Source organism: Podarcis muralis, chromosome 1 (assembly GCF_964188315.1).
Source record: "Podarcis muralis chromosome 1, rPodMur119.hap1.1, whole genome shotgun sequence".
NCBI classification, from domain to species: Eukaryota; Metazoa; Chordata; class Lepidosauria; order Squamata; family Lacertidae; genus Podarcis; species Podarcis muralis.
In genome coordinates, this window is record NC_135655.1 from 17446996 (window position 1) to 17467231 (window position 20236).

Below are 20236 nucleotides of genomic sequence, written 5' to 3' on the forward strand. Positions count from 1 at the left end.
TGGGGGGGGGGGGGGTGCAGACAGGAGGGGGGGGGAGAAGAAGAAACCTAAAACAATCTTCAAATTAAGGCCTTAGATCACATTAACCACAGAGTTATGGAACTAAATAATTAACTGTCTTATATCATTTGAGCAATGCCTAATCTTCAAACACAGCAACCGCCCCCAAGGTTCTTTTGATCTTTGAGGAATTGCATTGGAGGAAGTGCTGAGCTCTGCGCTTCAAGCAGGTGATTCCTTGACCGACTTATCAGAATCTGGAACGCAGATTGACCTAAAATTGACCGCGAAGCCATTTTTGCACACATGGATTTTGATAAATCTCACTGTCCAGATGTTTAGCTGAGAGAAGTTTTAAGCAGACATTAAGTGGCAGATAAAATGCACTGGAGTGCAACACTCCCCTGCCAATTGAACCATTTATACTAAAGAGAAGTAATAATAATAATAATAATAATAATAATAATAATAATAATAATAAAATTATTATTATTGTTATTATTATTATTAATACCCTGCCCATCTGGCTGGGTTTCCCCAGCCACTCCGGGCGGCTTCCAACAAAAGATTAAAAATACATTAAAACATCAGTCATTAAAAACTTCCCTAAACAGGGCTGCCTTCAGATGTCTTTTAAACGTCAGATAGTTGTTTATTTCTTTGACATCTGGTGGGAGGGCATTCCACAGGGTGCGCACCACTACCGAGAAGGCCCTTTGCCTGGTTCCCTGTAACCTCACTTCTCGCAGGGAGGCAACCACCAGAAGGCCCTCAGTGCTGGACCTCAGTGTCCGGGCAGAACAATGGGGGTGGAGACGCTCCTTCAAGGTATGCTGGGCCTTTGAGGCTGTTTAGGGCTTTCAAGGTCAGCACCAACACTTTGCATTATAGGGTTGTTAACCTGAGCCAACATCTTTACTGATTTTTTGGTCCAGGTCAGGGATAGGGATCCTGTGGCCTTCCAGATGTTGTTAGACTGCAACTTCAATCATCCCAGACCATGGGGAATGCTGACAGAGTCCAACATCTGGAGAGCCAAAGGTTCCCCCATACCTGATCAGGTTTATTTATGTGATTTATCTCTCACCTATCGGTCCAAGGAGCTCAAGGTGGCACTCCTCATTTCTCTGTTCCCCATTTTATCCTCAGAACAACCTTATGAGGTAGGCTAGGCTAAGAGATGTTGAATGGCCAGTGGTCACCCAATGAGCTTCATGGCTGAGGGCAGATTAGAACGCTGGTCTCCCAGGCCCTAGTCCAGCTCTCTAATGCATAAACCACACAACTGTTTATACTGGATCTGGTACAGAGAAGTGATCTCTATGCTGGAAGTTTCAGTACAGGGGCAGACACTAGAGAAAATGGTAGCCTCCACCCATTAGTGGATGAGCTTGTGGGTCCTTTCCGATAAAAACGTGTGCAGTTGTGCTGGTAGTTCACTTGCTGGTGTTAACAAAACCGCAGAGGTCTCATGCTGAATCAAGCTGTTTGCTGTTGCCTCTGAATGTGCTATAGAGGTGCAACAGAACTGGAAAGCAGAGGGGATTTTTCCATTACAGTGGTACCTCCGGTTACATACGCTTCAGGTTACATACGCTTCAGGTTACAGACTCCGCTAACCCAGAAATAGTGCTTCAGGTTAAGAACTTTGCTTCAGGATAAGAACAGAAATCATGCTCCGGCGGCGCGGCGGCATCAGGAGGCCCCATTAGCTAAAGTGGTGCTTCAGGTTAAGAACAGTTTCAGGTTAAGAACGGACCTCCTGAACGAATTAAGTACTTAACCTGAGGTACCACTGTAACTTGTTCCATCACTGCAAGGACTTTTGGCTAAGCAACAGAACTTTCCCTCCTCCTCTCCTTTCCTGCACCCAGTAAACCTCTTCTGGGGATTCCCTCAACCATCTGAAGCACTTTGGGGGAGGGGACAGGGGGCACACAGGGAAGGGAGGTTTCTGTTGTGCACTAACCAAACAGGGTACAAGGGCAAGACAATTTGAGCATACAACACTAATTCTGGCCCAACTGCACTGGCTGCCAATTAGTTTCTTGGCCCAATTCAAAGTGCTGGTTTTGACCTATAAAGCCTTAAACGGCTCACCATATGAACCAGTACCCATCCTCTGAGGCAATCATCATCTGAGGCCCTTCTTCATGTGCCTCCTCCACAAGAGGTCCAGAGGGTGGAAAGACAAGAGCAGGCCTTTTCTGCAGTGGCTCCCTGATTGTGGATTGCTCTCCACAGGGAAGCTTGCCTGGCACCTTCACTAAATACAGCATCTTTAGGCGCCAGGCAAAAATATCCCTCCTCTCTCAGGCCTCTATGGGAGGGGTGTATTGTTTTGCCTGTTACTATTTTATGTATTTTTATTCTGCAAACCACCCTGCAATCCTCAGATGAAGCAGGTACATAAATTTAATAAATAAACATACTGCCCAATACATTTCCCCCCATTTAGTTGGGCAGGCTTCTCTTTATATTATAAGAGACTGGTCAATATTGCAATATTGTTTTATATGCTCGCTGAAACCATTATTATTATTATTATTATTATTATTATTATTATTATTATTATTATTATTATTATTTCATCAAGCCCACCCAGACATATTATTGAGTTATGTATACTTTATTTTCCCTTTTTGCATTTTGGTGACTTTACCTGTTATTATTATTATTAGTAGTAGTAGTACCCTGACCATCTGACTAGGTTGCCCCAGCCACTCTGGATTTTATATATATATATATATATATATATATATATATATATATATATATATTTCTTTTGATTTATATACACTTTTCTAAAGAAATAAATAAAGCCCTTGGGTGCACTGCTTCTAAAGCAATTTATACAGCCTTTTACGGAAGTCAAGGTGCTAGCCATTACCCAACACAAAAGCGTTTTCTTTCCCATTATATTCTTACGAACTTCAAGCTGCTCAGTTGAGATCACACTGCCATTTTGTGAAATTTTGTCAAGCAAGTTCTCCTCACAGGTACCTCTATCCAACGGAGGCTGTGAGAAGCCAATAACAAGGGAGTTAAACTTAGTGCAAGGCTGCCTGTATCAAAACATTAGCCAATCCCTACGGGACACAATGCTGTCTTTAAATTTAGCATGTGAACTGTTGGGGCAAACCACTTAGGCAAATGCCAGCCAGGAAATTTCTTGTTCAGTTCTACCTTCTCTGAGGGTTAATTAATATTTTTTTGCTAATAATAGAACCTTGTGTTTGCTCCGATAAGCTACGTCTGTCACTAGATTTCAGAACACAATTGGGTGAATGTTTCCAGTCTATTCTAATACTCTCTTCTCTTTTTGGAGTATTGTTAAGGCGCACAGATAATAGTCAAGAGGAATGAGATAAAGAAGCAAAGCATTTGCCCAAAACAAAGACTGTTTACTAAATTAATGCAGTTGTTGGCCTCTGAATAATGCTGACCGCAACAAAAAGGATAAAAGAAAATCATGTCAAGTCCGATATGCTTGAGACCAATTAACGTGCAAAGTATTTGGAAGCAGTCATTTCACCCAGCCTTTCAAATAATTACTCAACAGACAAGTCACATTTCTCAGTCTTGCTCATCCATATCCCTTTCTCCTCGTTCTTCTCGTTTCCCATATCTGCCTCCTTAAAGGGCCAAGGCAAATTAGATGTGAAATTAAATGCATGGATGGAAATTAATGCCCATGTTTTATGTTTAGTAAACGTATGTTTCAGTTTGTGCAGGCACACTGTCTGCAGTTTTTCTCTTGCATCTGAATCATCTTGACTCAGGTTGGGGGTCCCTCGTTTGGAGAGTTCCTGCTTCTGTTCAGACAAGTACCACATCTCTCAGAAGCAGCCCACTTCAAGTTCAACATTTGTCCAACTGACAGGAGACTTTACCAACTCTGCCTGGAGATGCTGAGGATTGAACCTGGCATCATCCGCATGCAAGTAAAAGGTAAAGGACCTCTGGATGCTTAAGTCCTGTCAAAGGCGACTATGGGGTTGCGGCGCTCATCTCGCTTTCAGGCTGAGGGAGCCGGCGTTTGTCCACAGACAGCTTTCCGGGTCATGTGACCAGCATGACTAAACTGCTTATGGAGCAACAGAACACCGTGACGGAAACCAGAGTGCACGGAAACACCATTTACCTTTCCACCTTAGCGGTACCTATTTATCTACTTGCACTGGTGTGCTTTCGAACTGCTAGGTTGGCAGGAGCTGGGACAGAGCAAGGGGGATTCGAACCGCTGACCTTCTGATCGGCAAGCCCAGGAGGCACAGTGGTTTAGACCGCAGCACCACCCACATGCAAAGCTACTAAACTATGGTCCTTACAAACCAAGTATTCTAACTGTGACCCAGATGAGCGGAGGGGGCAAGCGCAAAATAACTGTGGCTTGACGACGGCCACCTAGTGTGATTATCTGTAAAATTAGGTTTGAACCAGGATTTCTAGTTCACAACCCATGCTCTCAGTTACTACAGTGATACCCCGGGTTACAGATGCTTCAGGTTACAGACGCTTCAGGTTACAGACTCTGCTAACCCAGAAATAGTACCTCGGGTTAAGAACTTTGCTTCAGGATGAGAACAGAAATCGTGGGGTGGCGGCGTGGCGGCAGCGGGAGGCCCCATTAGCTAAAGTGGTACCTCAGGTTAAGAACAGTTTCAGGTTAAGAACGGACCTCCGGAACGAATTAAGTTCTTAACCCAAGGTATCACTGTACACTACATGTTTAAAACTAAACATAATATTAAAAGAGCTGTGCTGCATCACACCAAGAGTCCATGTAGTGAGGTATCCGGTTTCTCACAGTGGTTTGGTGGGGCTGGTGCCCACTGTTTGATGTTTTGCTGTAGTTTTGTAATTTGTTGGAAGCTGACCAGAGTGGCCAGGGCAACCCAGCCAGGTGAGTGGCATATAAATAAATTATTATTATTATTATTATTACTGCTGCTGCTACTACTACTACTACTGTCAAGGGGAAAGGCAGAAAGACCAACAGCAGGTGTTGCCACAGCCAACAACAGGCAGAGGCAACTAATTCTAGTTTTGCCACCTATCGTCCTCCCTGCTAAGTTCTACAAGGGCAACATGGAGAGACAGAAGAGGAGGAAGCCACCCTCCCTAGACTGGTTGCAGGTAGGTAGGAAGGCAAGTAGGTGGAGACTGGCTGAGGGCAGGATGGAGTTGGTAGGGAAGTGCCCCGTTTGCCTTGCTGCGGGGGTGGTCAACCTGATGCTGATGCTGTTTATTTATGTAGACCATCTCTACACAGCTTAATATATACAAATATACATGAGCAGTGTGCAGAGAGTATCCGAAGTATATGAAAGATTGCCTCCTTCCCTACGGACCCCTCTCAGGTGTTAATATCGGCAGAGGGGGCCCTATTGGTTGCTCCACTGCCCTCGGAAACTGGTGTGTGTGTGTGTGTAGGTAGGTAGGTAGGTTGCTGAGATGGCCTTCTCTGTGGCAGCCCCTCAGTTGCAGAACACCCTCCCCACAGAGGTGCACCAGGTACCTTCATTAGACTGGTTTCAGCGGATGCCCCAAACACACCTGGCTTTTGATACTAGTGGTGTATTATGTTTAGGACCCACCTGATTTCTGTGATTGTAGGTTGTTTTGAACTGTTTTCAACATCGTGTTTTAATTGTTGTAACCTGCCCTGGGACCTTAGGCTGAAGCACAGATTGTTGTTGTTGTTGCTGTTGCTGTTGTTGTTCCTCCTCTCCCACTATTTTCCCCTCTCCCTGGAGATGGGTATTCAGAGGCTCCTGAACTCTGTGGTAAAGGTAAAGGGACCCCTGACCATTAGGTCTAGTCGTGGCCGACTCTGGGGTTGCGGCACTCATCTTGCTTTATTGGCCGAGGGAGCCAGTGTACAGCTTCCAGGTCATGTGGCCAGCAGGACTAAGCCGCTTCTGGCGAACCAGAGCAGCACACGGAAACGCCATTTACCTTCCCGCTGGAGCAGTACCTATTTATCTACTTGCACTTTGACATGCTTCCGAACTGCTAGGTTGGCAGGAGCAGGGACCGAGCAACGGGAGCTCACCCCGTCGTGGGGATTCGAACCGCCGACCTTCTGATCAGCAAGTCCTAGGCTCTGTGGTTTAACCCACAGCGCCACCCGCGTCCCAGACCTCTGTGGTAGTATACAGCTATTGATAGCTTAACCCTCCATGGATTTGCCTGATTCCCTTTTAAAGCCATCCAAATTGGTGTCAACAGCCACATCTTGTGGGGACCAATTCCATGGTTTAACTACGTACTTCCTGTTTGTCTGCTTTGTGTCCAACGAATACCCTCATCCCATGGAAAGGCAGCTTGTCAACACAGAACAACAGACTCCGGGAGGTGGGGGTAAGAATGAAACCAGCACACTAGACAAATGTGCCACCCAATCCCTGTGGGACTCATTCAGGCCACCAGGCGCTCCATAAAGTTTATCACGTGGCATGACTATTCTGAAAAGCTGCAGACTACTAAAGGGGTCAGCTGACTTGCACCATGGGGCAGTGGGGTGGGGTGAGAGAATCTCTGTCTTTTTAAAGCAGGGCAGACATAACAAGGAGTTTGCAGCAGGCAAAGAGAAAACAGCTCTGTCACGGTTACTTCAGGCTTTACTCCTGTTACTCCTCTGTGGATTGGGGTGGGGATAATTTACAATCCAAATTAGCCTCAAGAAGTCATCTCTGCTTCACAGGGCTGTAACTCTGAAAGGACTCCACTGAGTTCGCCGTACTTTATTTCTGCAAGAGCATGAGCAAGGAGCCCTTCAGTGCTCGGGTCTCACCCTAGGAAGCTTATCAGAAAAATATCTGCGCAATAAGGTGACTTACACTGCAGTCCCAGGCATGCCTACTCAGAAGCAAGCCACAGCAAGTTCACTGGGATTTACTGCCATGTAAGGATGGCACCTTTATATGGATACTCTATGCTCCCTACAATATTCCAAACACTTTTGTACATGGAGTTTTTCAAAATGAGCAAGTCATTTTTAGAGTATCCCTCATCAGTAACCATGTTTAGGAGTACACAAATTTCCAGCCCCCAAAACTCAGTTACTCCCTGTCCCTCTCTTTCCCATCTGGTTTTCTTACTTGCCCCCCCCCCCCCCCTCCATAATTGTTTTAAGTTGCATTCCATATCTGCTAAAAACCACAGGGGATTTTCCAAGAAGATGCATATCGCACCTTGAGCAAAATCTGTACCGAAGGTAATGCATGATAACCCAAAAATGATTATTTGCTCTTATTTCAGCTCTGGGTGCCGTTTTAATAGAAAAGCAGGGTATAAATATCAAACCCAATCTGGTCTCCCCCTCCCCTCCCCAAAAAATGTTTTTTTTAAGTGAAGCGTTGCTTATTATTACGGTTCTCATCGAACAAGGGCGATTCTGCGACAGGGACGTTAGCTTGGACCTTGTCATCGCTAATCAAAACCGTTGTTAGCTATGCAGAAAGTAAGAATCCTTTGGGGGGCAGGGGAGGAATCCAAGAGGACTGCCACAGCAATATTTCATTATTGTCATTTCCCCAAGGAAGCACCCCCCCACACACAAAAAGTGCCGAGTCGTTGCAGCCTTCGCACACCAACGCAGTGCTTTGACGGGGGGTCTTGCATGACTTGCAATGCTTTCAACCCACATAAAGCTGTACTTACACCGAGTGCTGAGGCTGATGGTGGCCCAGCTCACTCCTTTCAGATGACCGTGCCGAGTCCGCCGGACTGGCATGTTAGCAGAACTGAGTTACTTCCCGCGTTGCGGCATGGAGAGCGTGGGTCGTTTAAGCAACGACGTCCGATTGATTCCTGCATTAGGCATAGGGGATACTATATCTAAATGACACATCCGGAAGAGGGGCTTTGCAGCTGAGAGGCCACAGAATCAAGTCTGCAGCATAACAAGGGAAATCCCTCGGGTAAGGGGGGTGGGGGGAACAACCACCTCCGAAACGGTGGGGGAGGGGGGAGAGAGAGAAGAGTAAACCTGAAACACAGCCAATAACCCTAAAGACTCCTTGGGATATTCTGGACCTAAAAAGCCCTCCAATCAGAGCCGCGGGGGCAGGAGAAAACAGACACATGCCTCCCTGAACCATATATGTCTTAGATTAGGCAGAGTTTGAAGGGACTGAAACAGGAGATGGGTCTTCGAGACCCGTCAACCGGCATCACATGTCACTTGTCAATGTGAAATACTGCAGAGTTCGGAGGTCCTGTTTTGAGAAGGGGAATTAGGTTAGGGAGGGGAGAACATGTGTCAAACTTTTTCAAATAATAATAATAACAACAACAACAGCAGCAAAAACAAAAACAGTAATTATATACAGCTAGTTTCAATTAAGTGGTGGTAGGGGTTTGTTTGTTTTTTACCCGCAAAAAAAAAAAAAAAGACTGTTAAACTTTTCAAAGTTAAAAAAGAAAACACTAGCTTTTTATTATAGGGCGGATCAGGGAAGCCATAAGGAATGAAACGACTGCCAAATCTGGAAGCAAGAATTGGGAATCTGTAGCACATTCTTGAGAGCCTGGCATTGGCTGCCAAGGTCTCTTCTGCCCAGTCACTTATTTCCCCGGCCAATTCTCTAATGAGATTAATCTCAATTAATCTGCAGAAGGAAACAAGAGTCCCAAATCAACAGATGCTGGAAGGGGAGGCTGCGCAGAAATTCTGAAGTCTATCGCAGCCGCTCTTCAATTAGTGTTTTATTATTAAAACGGTCTCTCTCTGGCGTAATATTATGTGTAATTCACCAGCAGAGAGGAAAATTATAAAATCCACACGGAGTCATTGATAGAAGACTCTTCCAAAATCAATCAGAGTGCACGAGGAAAAGCATCATTAGAGCTTTGAAAACGCCTGTTTTTTGCATGAAAACATGCTGGCACAAACTAACAATGCCTGCCATGGGTACGTTCATATCATACATTCAATGCACTGTGACGATACCACTATAAACAGCCGCAGCTTCCCTCAAAGAATTCTGGGGCCTGTAGTTTGTTAAGGGGTGCTGAGAGTTTTTAGGAGACCCCCAGTTTCCTCACAGAGCTACAGTATTTCCAGAATTCTTTGTAAAGAGGAATCGACTGCAGGAGCCTGGGAATTGTGGGAGCTTAAAGGGGTCTGCTACAACTATCAGCATCCTTAACAAATGACAGCTCCAAGCCATGACTGTTACAATTCAATTCAAAGTTTATTTGTTGTTGCGGCCATCCCGGTCGTTCCAATGAAAAAAGGAGATAAAAATATTCTGTGCCTTGCTGTGCAGAATATCTATCTATCTATCAATCATCTATCTATCTATCTATCTACAGTGGTGCCTCGCAAGGCGAAATTAATTCGTTCTGCGAGTTTTTTCGTCTTGCGAATTTTTCGTCTTGCGAAGCACGGTCAAGTCGCAACTGCACCTCTTCAAGCGGTTTTAAGAAAAAGGAAACAAACTTGCAAGACGTTTTCGTCTTGCGAAGCAAGCCCATAGGGAAATTCGTCTTGCGAAGCAACTCAAAAAACGAAAAACTCTTTCGTCTTGCGAGTTTTTCGTCTTCCGAGGCATTCGTCTTGCGAGGTACCACTGTGTCTGTCTGTCTGTCTGTCTGTCTGTCTGTCTGTCTATCTATCTATCTATCTATCTATCTATCTATCTTAAAATACAGACCTGCACAAACAAGTTTCTATATTAAATTGCTTATCAGACTTTTTGATGAACATTCTTCTCAGTTTCCGGGCTGCAACTGAGAATCCTGCAACAGCCATGACCATTTAAAATGGTAACATAGCGCTTTGAGCGTGTGTTTCTGCATGTGAATTGGCCTCACTAGATCCTAGCCTTTGAGAGGTTCTTAATATCCTTCTCGATGGTGCAAGAGCCACTGGAGAGCCAATTGCTTGCGTAAGACAAGAGCCTTCATGCCACAGGTGAGAAACCAATGCCATGGCTCTTCCCCATTTGAGTACAAACCCCCATGGTTGGTCCCAGGGCACCCCATATTATCTCAATGGGGCAGGAAGGAGCTTGGCTTCCATGCTCCTGCTGGGGTAATTCCAGAACCCAGTCTCAATGTTGTTGTTGGTTGTTGTTGTTGTTTTAAGCAAATGCTGTGTGTGTGTGTGTGTGTGTGTGTGATTCAGTCAATGCTTGGCACACAGCACTGACCGTATTCTGTCCCCTCTGTGCAAATTCTTTTTGAGGATGGTTCCCTGCAGGCATCTTCGCACCAGTAAGACCGAATAATTTCATAACTAATTACCCTTCGTCAGAAAATACTTGGGGCAATGTGCTTCAAAAATATGAAGAAATTACAAGGAAACAGCGTTGCAGGAATCATAGACTTGGGAGGGATCCTGAGGCTCATCTAGTCCACACCCCCCCCCCCCAATGCAGGAGTCCTGCTCCCAGCTTTCCCTGGGTGGGTTTGATCTGGTTTAACAGCCGGATGCTGTTATATGTATATACACATGTGTATTTGTGTGTACACAAACACAGAGAGTGAAATATATACATTTTAATGAGGCACTCCAGCCGGTTCGTCCGGGTGCGCTTTTGATGCGCACCTGTGGGGCATGCAGCAAAATGTTGCAACATGAAGTGCTCCTGCTCAGGGTTCCAGCCAACAATGGGCACTCCAATAGTCAGTCAGCACTTCATGGCTGATGAACCTGCCCAATCCTCACTGTGCTATTTTGGCGGTCTTCCCTCCAAAGATTTTCCTCGCAGCCTGCTGACACCTCCCCTCTTGTGCGTGGATGGTGCTGTTTTAGCTATATAGATGTCCCTGCTCAGACGAATTCACTATACCAGTGTTCCCCAACCTTGGGCCTCCAGCTGTTTTTGGACTACAACTCCCATCATCCCTTGCTAGCAAGACCAGTGGTCAAGGATGATGGGAATTGTAGTCCAAAAACAGCTGGAGGCCCAAGGTTGGGGAACACTGCACTATACAGTGGCACCTCGGGTTAAGAACTTAATTCGTTCTGGAGGTCCGTTTTTAACCTGAAACTGTTCTTAACCTGAAGCACCACTTTAGCTAATGGGGCCTCCCGCTGCCGCCGCGCCACTGCTACACAATTTCTGTTCTCATGCTGAAGCAAAGTTCTTAACCCGAGGTACTATTTCTGGGTTAGCGGAGTCTGTAACCCGAGGTACCACTGTAATTATATAGGGTGGTGGCAAGACTTCACACTTCAGTGTGTAGATGCCCTACCCAAATGTGCGCCCCTCACATTTAAACCCCAGATACGTTAACGGCATTGCATATTGCACGTATAGTTACAACTATGAAGAGCACTTGCATTTTCTGCACGTATTCTGCCGCACTCACTTAAAGGTTCGCCCTTTGAAGCAGCCATTTCCAACCCTGAGAGTTGTGGCTCCAAACATCAGAAGGTTATCATGTTAGCAAACGTCATTTTAAAGGCCTGGGTGCATTTATTCAACTTTGCTTAACTAGCAATGTCATTCACTAGGCTATACACTAGGGTTCATTTCACAAAGCAGTTGTTCCATGGTAGTAAGTAGGGCATTTATAGCACATAGCTTTCCCTAAAGGATCCTGGGAACTATAGCACTGCAAAGGATTCTTGGGGGGGGGGGAATCATGTGCTTTAAGACTAATGTAAATGATTAATTAAGTACCGCTTACGCATCCCCAATCAACATATCAGCCAGTAAAGCAAATATTGCTTTAGCTAGAATGGAATAAAGGCAGCAGTTAGGGGAAAAAAACAACAGGCAAGATCCAGGAAAATATGAAACACATTCATATCCCATTGCTTTCAGTAGGAGAGAGCTAAGCATGTTTTAATTCTGCCCATTTGGTGGACGGCGGGGGGACAATTGCTTCATTTGTTCCATCCTAATTGATGCAATAGATATGCATGGGCCCTGTCTCTGCAAATGTGCATGCTATACCTAACACACACACCACCATACCGAAAGCAATAGCACTAGCCAGATTTGTGCCGATGAGCAATACGGTAGGAAGCTTTTCATTCCTGAGTCACAAGTTCCAGCCTGGCAGAAGTCAGTAACAGGGTTGTCAAATGATAGCCAAAAAATGCATTCATGACAGGTCAGTTTGTCTTGCTGGCACCTAAGATTCTAAAATAGACGACTTTCATCAACTGAATACTAGCTAAACGTATTCCAGATCCTATTTCAGCAACATAACTTGCCATTGTACATGCATGCCGCAGAGCTGAACAACTATTATTGTAGAAATTTTCATGCATTTTTTATAAAAAAAACCAACAACATATCAAGCCATTAGCAGCTGTATAATATATGGCTTGCCACAAAACTCCAGCATTCAGGTGTGTTACCACTCAGCATTTAGCAGCAGATCATTCTGAGAGCCTGGATTGCTATATCTCTTCAGCAAAGGAAGAATTGGTTTGCAGGGTGTATGGTCACAGCCTTCTCCCCACCCACTATAGGAAACCTAGTTTTAAAGTGGGGTTCTCTCCCCTCTCCACCAGGGCACTGTGGTAGGTATCATGTCAACTTACAGAAGCAGTAAAAGGACTAATTCAACCTACTAAAAGTCAGGAAATTTCAATTATAGGAACAAATAAGGGGCAGAAAGCCACTGATTCATGGCACAGGGACAAAAGGAAAGTAAACCAAAAGGGGGTAAAAAGGGGGAGGGCATTATCATTTATTATTTTCGACTCAGTCTTGTGCCTAAATGGAATGAAGTCATCTCTTCCTAGAGAGCAACAGAAGATATTGATTATCAAAGTGCTGCTGTTGAAATCAGGCCAATAGGAAGCCCAGATAAAACTGAAGTGGATTTGGAAATCAAGCCTATTAGTGAGAACAATCCCTCTTAGGCTGAAGGAAATTACACATCTGATGAATGCACAAGCGAGCTTCCCAGAGGCTGAGCCAAAGATGTAACTCAGAAACTCAACAGATCAGATTAAACTGCAGATAACAGCCAGGGAGGCCTGCTATTCATTCATTCCCGAATGTGCTACATGCTTTGAAAGAGCGACTCTTCCAAATGAATTTCAGGAACTAGAACCCAAAAGATGATTCTGCCACGCCTTCTGAATATGCTACTAAAGTAAGAGAGAAAGACTACTGAATTTAGGGTGGCCATGTTGCCCTGCTTTGCAGAGGACACTCCTCTATTTGAAGGGCTGTCCTGTCCAGGGATCAGGAACTCTAAGAAGGGCGAGCAATTGGACCTTGAAGTTGCCCATGAGCAGTTTACACCTGGAGTACAGGCTGAGTAGACACACCTGTCTTCCCAATTATCGCAAGATGTGCCGTGTTTCTATTTAAATTACAGTATTTATTTCTAAGTTCACGGAGGAGTCTCTTGAGACTCCCATGGACTGCAAAAAGATGAAACCTATCCATTCTTAAGGAAATCAGCCCTGAGTGCTCACTGGAAGGACAGATCCTGAAGCTGAGGCTCCAATACTTTGGCCACCTCATGAGAAGAGAAGACTCCCTGGAAAAGACCCTGATGTTGGGAAAGATAGAGGGCACAAGGAAAAGGGGACGACAGAGGACGAGATGGTTGGACAGTGTTCTCAAAGCTACCAGCATGAGTTTGACCAAACTGCAGGAGGCAGTGGAAGACAGGAGTGCCTGACGTGCTCTGGTCCATGGGGTCATGAAGAGTCGGACACAACTAATCAACTAAACAACAACAACAACAATTAAATCAGCATATGCTAATTCTATGCAAACCTGTGCCCTTTTGGGGAGGGGGAAGAATACATATCCCCCTTTTGGGCCATGGGTAAGTGGCTAAAGTTGACTATAAAGCTTTCTGTTGCAAGGTGTGATGGAGAGTCACACATGGAATTATATTAAGGTGCAACTCCCAACACTCTTGGATGAGACTGATTTTCTAGATCCATTTCAGGCCTGGTGTGGGGAGTAAGGTTGCCTTGGTCGCCCTGTATTATGACCTATGTTGGGACAGGTGTGTGTGTGTCCCTGTTTGTTCTCCTTGACTTCTCAGTGACATTTGAAACCGTTGGTCTTACACAGCCCTCTGGGGAGAATGTCTGAGCTGACAACCTTAATATGCATGGAGGTTATACAATGCCTGTTCTTCATTCTAATTTCAGAGAATCATAAGAGTTGGAAGGGACACAGGGGTCATCCAGACCAACCCCTTGAAATGCAGGGACATTTGCCCGACATGGGGTTTGAACCCACAAGTGCCTTGTGCTCTACCAGCTGAGCTATTTGTGGGGACATTATACAACAAGGAGCATTCATTCTGATTTGTTTGTGTGGAGTTCTTTAAAGTCTCCTAACTAATGCACGGTCTTCAAAATTTGGGTCAGGAGCAGTCTTCCCATCAATCGCTTGCCCTACACTTTTAGTGCATTCCCCCGTCAATTTCCCAACATGAAGAGTCAATTTTTTAAAGATTTGTTGTGCCAGACTTATTTAATCCACAAACCTAAATTTCCAGCATACAATCAAATCCCCCATACAATGCTGACAATCTCAAGGCAACACTAATCTATTCTCTTCAATGGCTTTACTCAAGCCCTTTTAATTCTCTCCCTCTCTCTTCTCTAGTATTATTGGTTACGATGCCCACTTGTAAATACTGCCAAAAAGAGAAGTATCATAAATAAAGTAAGCCAGAATTAATCATTTGCTTAAAAACAAAACCTCTGATGTCCCTAATTTCTTGGCTTGTGATCATTTGGCTCCTGACATCAGCTAATAAGTGTTTTGATCTTTTCGTGAAATACTACTCTTTCATCCTGTCTTAATTGCATCCAAACTGCCACTAAATACTGTGCAAATATTAAAGCTTTTCAGACACTTGGAGGCAATGTTGCACAGCCGGGCTTTGCCTGTGGTGCATACGTTTATTTCCTGTGTTTCACCACAAGGTCTTGTTTTGCAGACTGCCTTAGCACTTCAAGGAAAAGCCAAAGTAAGACCTTCAAAAGTGGAACCAGCACGACTGATAAGCACAGCTTGTGTTATGGCTGAAATTAACTAGACCAAAAGATACTCTGGTCTAGTCAATTCCACCCAGATCTCTTCTGAATTCTAAGAAATTAAGTGGAAAGTTTGCAATTAAAAATAAGGAAGGCAGAGCCAAAAAATAAATAAATCCCCTCTACTTTCGTACAGTTATTGGGATATTAGTGCCATTAAAGGGAATTCACTTTGATTGCTGTTATAATTGTAGAAATTGTGATAGAGCAGGGCTCTTATATTCTTAATTCAAACTCCTGATGCCTGCCTAATACAGGGTGTCTCTAGATCGCACTCTGCACTGTAACATTTCCATATGCCTCTCAATGAATGGTTAATGCAAAAAAAAAAAAAAAAAAGGAAATGGTGATATCACGGGGGTGGAAATAGTTCTTGGGGTTTCTAGATTCACATCAAAAAGATGTTCTCTTTAGGATAATGCTGCAGATTGATACAGACAGACAGAGAGAGATCACTGTAGCTCAAATAAAAATTGAGAGACTACTTGGAGTTTTGACCACTGTCAACTCTACATAAAACATTCCTTTATATTGGGTTTGTCCACTTAATGTGCTTCTTCAGCATTCACCCTAATTTGCTTTTGCAAAGCTTAAAAGGTAAAGGTACCCCTGCCCGTACGGGCCAGTCTTGCCAGACTCTGGGGTGGTGCACTCATCTCACTCAAGAGGCCGGGAGCCAGCGCTGTCCGCAGACACTTCCGGGTCATGTGGCCAGCGTGACAAGCTGCATCTGGAGAGCCAGTGCAGCACACGGAACGCTGTTTACCTTCCCGCTGGTAAGCGGTCCCTATTTATCTACTTGCACCCGAGGGTGCTTTCGAACTGCTAGGTTGGCAGGCGCTGGGACCGATCGACGGGAGCGCACCCCGCCGCGGGGATTCGAACCGCCGACCATGCGATCGGCAAGTCCTAGGCGCTGAGGCTTTTACCCACAGCGCCACCCGCGTCCCATTTTGCAAAGCTTACAGAGGGTTTAAACTATATCTGGTCTGTACTGAACAATCATTTCTGATTTACTCGTGGGGTGTTTACTCACCACCCCATTAATCATTCTTTCAACCTGCAGTTTTTTAAAAAGGGTTTCATTGTCACTTTCCTAACTGCAAAAAGTCTGTTTATTTTATTTTTTAAAGTGGATTTGCAGCACTAATCCACTTCAATCTGCATTAATTGTGCAAACCTAAATTCATGGTAGGGACGCGGGTGGCGCTGTGGGTTAAACCACAGAGCCTAGTACTTGCCGATCAGAAGGAACGGCAGTTCGAATCCCCGCAATGGGGTGAGCTCCCGTTGCTCAGTCCCTGCTCCTGCCAACCTAGCAGTTCGAAAGCACGTCAAAGTGCAAGTAGATAAATAGGTACCGCTCCGGCGGGAAGGTAAATGGCATTTCCGTGCACTGCTCTGTTTGCCAGAAGCGGCTTAGTCATGCTGGCCACATGACCCGGAAGCTGTACGCCGGCTCCCTCGGCCAGTAGAGCGAGATGAGCGCTGCAACTCCAGAGTCGTCTGTGACTGGGCCTAACAGTCAGGGGTCCCTTTACCTTTAAAATTCATGGTATGTGTCTTAATCCCCTTCACCCACAAAATAGTGACAAGGAAAAAACCCAGGGCCTTTTCCTTAGGATTTTTGTGACCTCCAGGTTGAATGCCATAACATTACACTGTGTTCTGTGGGAAAGAAAAACAAGCCCTGGGCTTTATTACCGTCTCTCCCCCTGCCCTCAGTACAGGCCAGCAAGAAAACCCAGTAAAATTGTCCAACAAGAAGACCCTTAGATAGGAACATCAGAAGAGCACTGCTGGATCATGCCAGCTGGATTATCTACTCAAGCATCCTGTTCTCACAGTGGCAAACCAGACGTCGCAATGGGAAGCCCACAAGCAGGGGAAAATGATTATGTTGCCTTAACTTATGGCGAGCTTTATTTTTACACCCTAAATCGTTTCATGTTGGACACGAGCTAACGAAACACAGACTTTGTTCTGAGGTGGAAAATAAAAATAAAAAGATAGCATATCCACGGCACAACAAACTAATTTAAGGCATTCCCATTGCATGGCTATTTATTTGGAGAAATTGTAAGCCTATGATGCCTGTAATTTTAAAAAAGCTAAAAACTGACAGAGACGTTTTCAGTCACTGAAAAAACTGCGCAGCGCTGCCCTCTTTTAGCATTCTAAATTTAAGGCTGGCGTGTCACCCTAAGCACACGCCGTTTCCAAAAAGTTCCTCTGCAGTTAAAACAAACAGGCTCTATTGAAAGCACGCCGAGTGCTAAGAATTCCTCCCGCTACCCCAGTCCACCCAACTGATTAATTTAGGTCATACAAGTGGGTGTTTGAGTTAAGTAAGCAGGCAGAGCAATGATGCCAAGGACTTGACTGAACTACTGTAGGCCTTGCAAATGCCTAAACATTATGGGTGGACAAGCCAGTTTTATGAAACAAACCAATGTTAAAAATAGGACACCCAAGAATATTCCAAGAAACTCAAGACACCAATTTGATACGTTTACTTTTTCTCCAGTGTTATGTTGAACTGCCAACGTTACAGCTTACTTTGTAGGTTGTCTTTCCATTTCTTTTAGACAGCACTCACCCCTCTTTTCTAGGAGAATTGGGGGGGGGGGGAGAGAGAAATGTATGTCTATGCATTTGTGAAAGAACTTTGTATTTAACTCAAAGGACCTGGTTTTGAGAATCACAATAAGGACCCGTAATGAAACTCCTATCTGGAATTCACATTCAACGTAACAAAGTGAAAACTTTGTCTTATCTTTGTGCACACAGACCATACATTTTAAGCACATTTTGAGCAAATTTCTCCACAGCTCACCTCAAAATCACGAACCAGAATTGCCCATCACAGAACCAGAATTCCCAGCACCCTTAAGAAACTACAGTTCCTAGGCTTCAAATTCAGTAATGATGGGATACAGGCCGGAGGAGGACTACAAGTTTTGAGACGGCTTTTCTGTCATATAAATATGTGTCTGTTTGTGTGGACACGCTTGTTTCTGTGCTCTTACATCTGCCAGTTGAGGGCTGTCTACAAAAGCAAGATGCCAGAATAAACCTTTTAACATGCAAATAGATCCCTTTTGGGTTTTGTTGTAACAAACTCAGCACAGCTACGCTTCTGGAAACTCTCCTTGTACAGTGGTGCCTCGCAAGACGAAATTAATTCGTTCCGCAAGTTTTTTCTTCTTGCGAGTTTTTCGTCTTGCGAAGCACGGTTTCCCATAGGAATGCATTGAAAATCAATTAATGCGTTCCTATGGAAACCGCCTTCAGACCAGGTCCGGGGACAGTCTGTCCCCCGACCTCTTCTGAAGGCGGGGGGGGGGGGGGGACGACAAGGGCTTTTCTTCCCACCCCCAGCATTTTAAAAAACCCCGGGACAGCGGAGGACGTCTCCGCTGTCCGGGGCGATCTTAAAATGCTGGCGGGCGGCATTTTAAAATCGCCCCGGGACAGCGGAGGACTTCTCCGCTGTCCGGGGCGATTTAAAAGCCCCTGGGAAGGCAGGCAGGGGGGACAAAGACTTTTGCCCCCCGTCAGCCTTCAGAAGAGGTCCTGGACCTCTGGGACAGGCAGGCAGGGGGGAGCAAAGACTTTTGCCCCCCGTCAGCCTTCAGAAGAGGTCCTGGACCTCTTCTGAAGGCCGGCGGGGGGCAGAAAGAGGTCCAGGAAGGCCGGCGGGGGCCGAAAGGCTTTGCTCCCCACCGCCAGCATTTTAAAAGCAGTCCGGGATAGCAGGCTTTTGAAGGTCCAGGACCTCTTCTGAAGGCGGGCGGGGGGCGAAAGTCTTTGCTCCCCCCGCCTGCCTTCAAAAGCCTCCGCGATAGCGGGAAGCGCTTCCCTGCTATCCCGGACTGCTTTTAAAATGCTGGCGGTGGGGAGCAAAGCCTTTCGGCCCCCGCCGGCCTTCCTGGACCTCTTCTGAAGGCCGGAGGGGGGGAAAGGCTTTGCTCCCCACTGCCAGCATTTAAAAGAGGTCCCCGGAGATTTCCCTATGGGCTTTCTTCTTGCAAAGCAAGCCCATAGGGAAATTCGTCTTGTGAAGCAACTCGCAAACGGAAAACCCTTTCGTCTTGCGGGTTTTCCGTCTTGCGAGGCATTCGTCTTGCGGGGCACCACTGTAGAGAATTTTAAGGGGCAAACTGTCTGTTCCTAAATTATAACTTGCCTTCAGTTTGTTTATTTATTAAAAAGATTCTTAAACCTGCCTTTCAGGGCACGCTGCCCTCACAAAGAGGCTTATGACACTCTGAAAATACACTCTGGTTTGAGAACAAAGAGCTGTTAAGCGCCTTCCTCCTTTCAAAAGACAATAATTATTTTGAAAGCAATAGCCGTGGTAGAGTTTCTTTTTTATAAGTGAAATTATATATCTCTATCTTGTAAAAATCACATCACTTAGAGACTCCTTATGTAGCAAGAGACTAATAAATAGAAACAGTGATGATGACAATGTGTGTCAGACCATGAATCTCCCCCCCAATATAGATGGTGGGATCTAATTCAGACAGTGGTGGCATGCTAACTGGTGAGTTCATAGCTGGGATGATATTCAAATCAGGTACTTCCAAGCTCACAGTCCTAACTATATAAACTTCCATGTTTGGGGGAGTTCATGAAGAGTCCAATGTGGTGTATCAGACTTGGAAGCCAAAATTCAAATCCCTTCTCTGTCATGGCTGGTGACCCTGGACCCAGGGGTGTAGCTAAGGCACCAAATCTCTCTCTGTTGTGTCTGACTAGCTGCTATCATTGATGTTAAACAAACATTACGGTTTTCATTGTGCAACATATCTCAGTGTTTCGATTTCTGGGAATGGAGTTGAGAGATGACCTAACCTGGGGAGAAAACAGCAAAGACCCGATGAAGAGAGCACAGCAGAGGTTATATTTTCTGAGAATCCTCCAGAAAAATAATCTCTCAAAGGACCTGTGGATGGCAATTTACCATTGTACTGTTGAGAGTGCATTAACTTATGGTCTGTGTGTGTGGTTTGGGAGCTGCACGGTCAGGGAAAAAGCAATGTTGTTCAGGGTGGTAAAGACTGCAGAGAGAATAATTGGGTGCACTCTTCCCACCTTGGATCAAATATATGCTTCCAGGTCATAAGAAAGCTGCAGAGATAGTGCAGGATAGTGCACACCCCAGAAATGATATCTTTCAGCTTCTGCCTTCTGGAAGAAGGTATTGGGTTATAAAGACTAGGACTAGCCGCCTGAGAA

General features: G+C 45.2%; 1 protein-coding gene across 13 annotated transcripts in view; it reads right to left on the bottom strand.

The window, feature by feature from the left end:
* The window catches only part of EVL (Enah/Vasp-like), a 124989-nt gene that overhangs the window by 40307 nt on the left and 64446 nt on the right, over positions 1-20236 (bottom strand). Inside the window, exon 1 of one of the 13 annotated variants that reach the window (XM_028712561.2) lies at positions 7669-7976. The exons of the other annotated variants lie outside the window; for them this stretch is intronic. Coding sequence (XP_028568394.2) covers positions 7669-7741 — 73 coding nt within the window. The 5' untranslated portion in view covers positions 7742-7976. Of the gene's footprint in view, positions 1-7668; positions 7977-20236 lie in introns of those variants that run through there. 13 annotated transcript variants of the gene reach the window in all.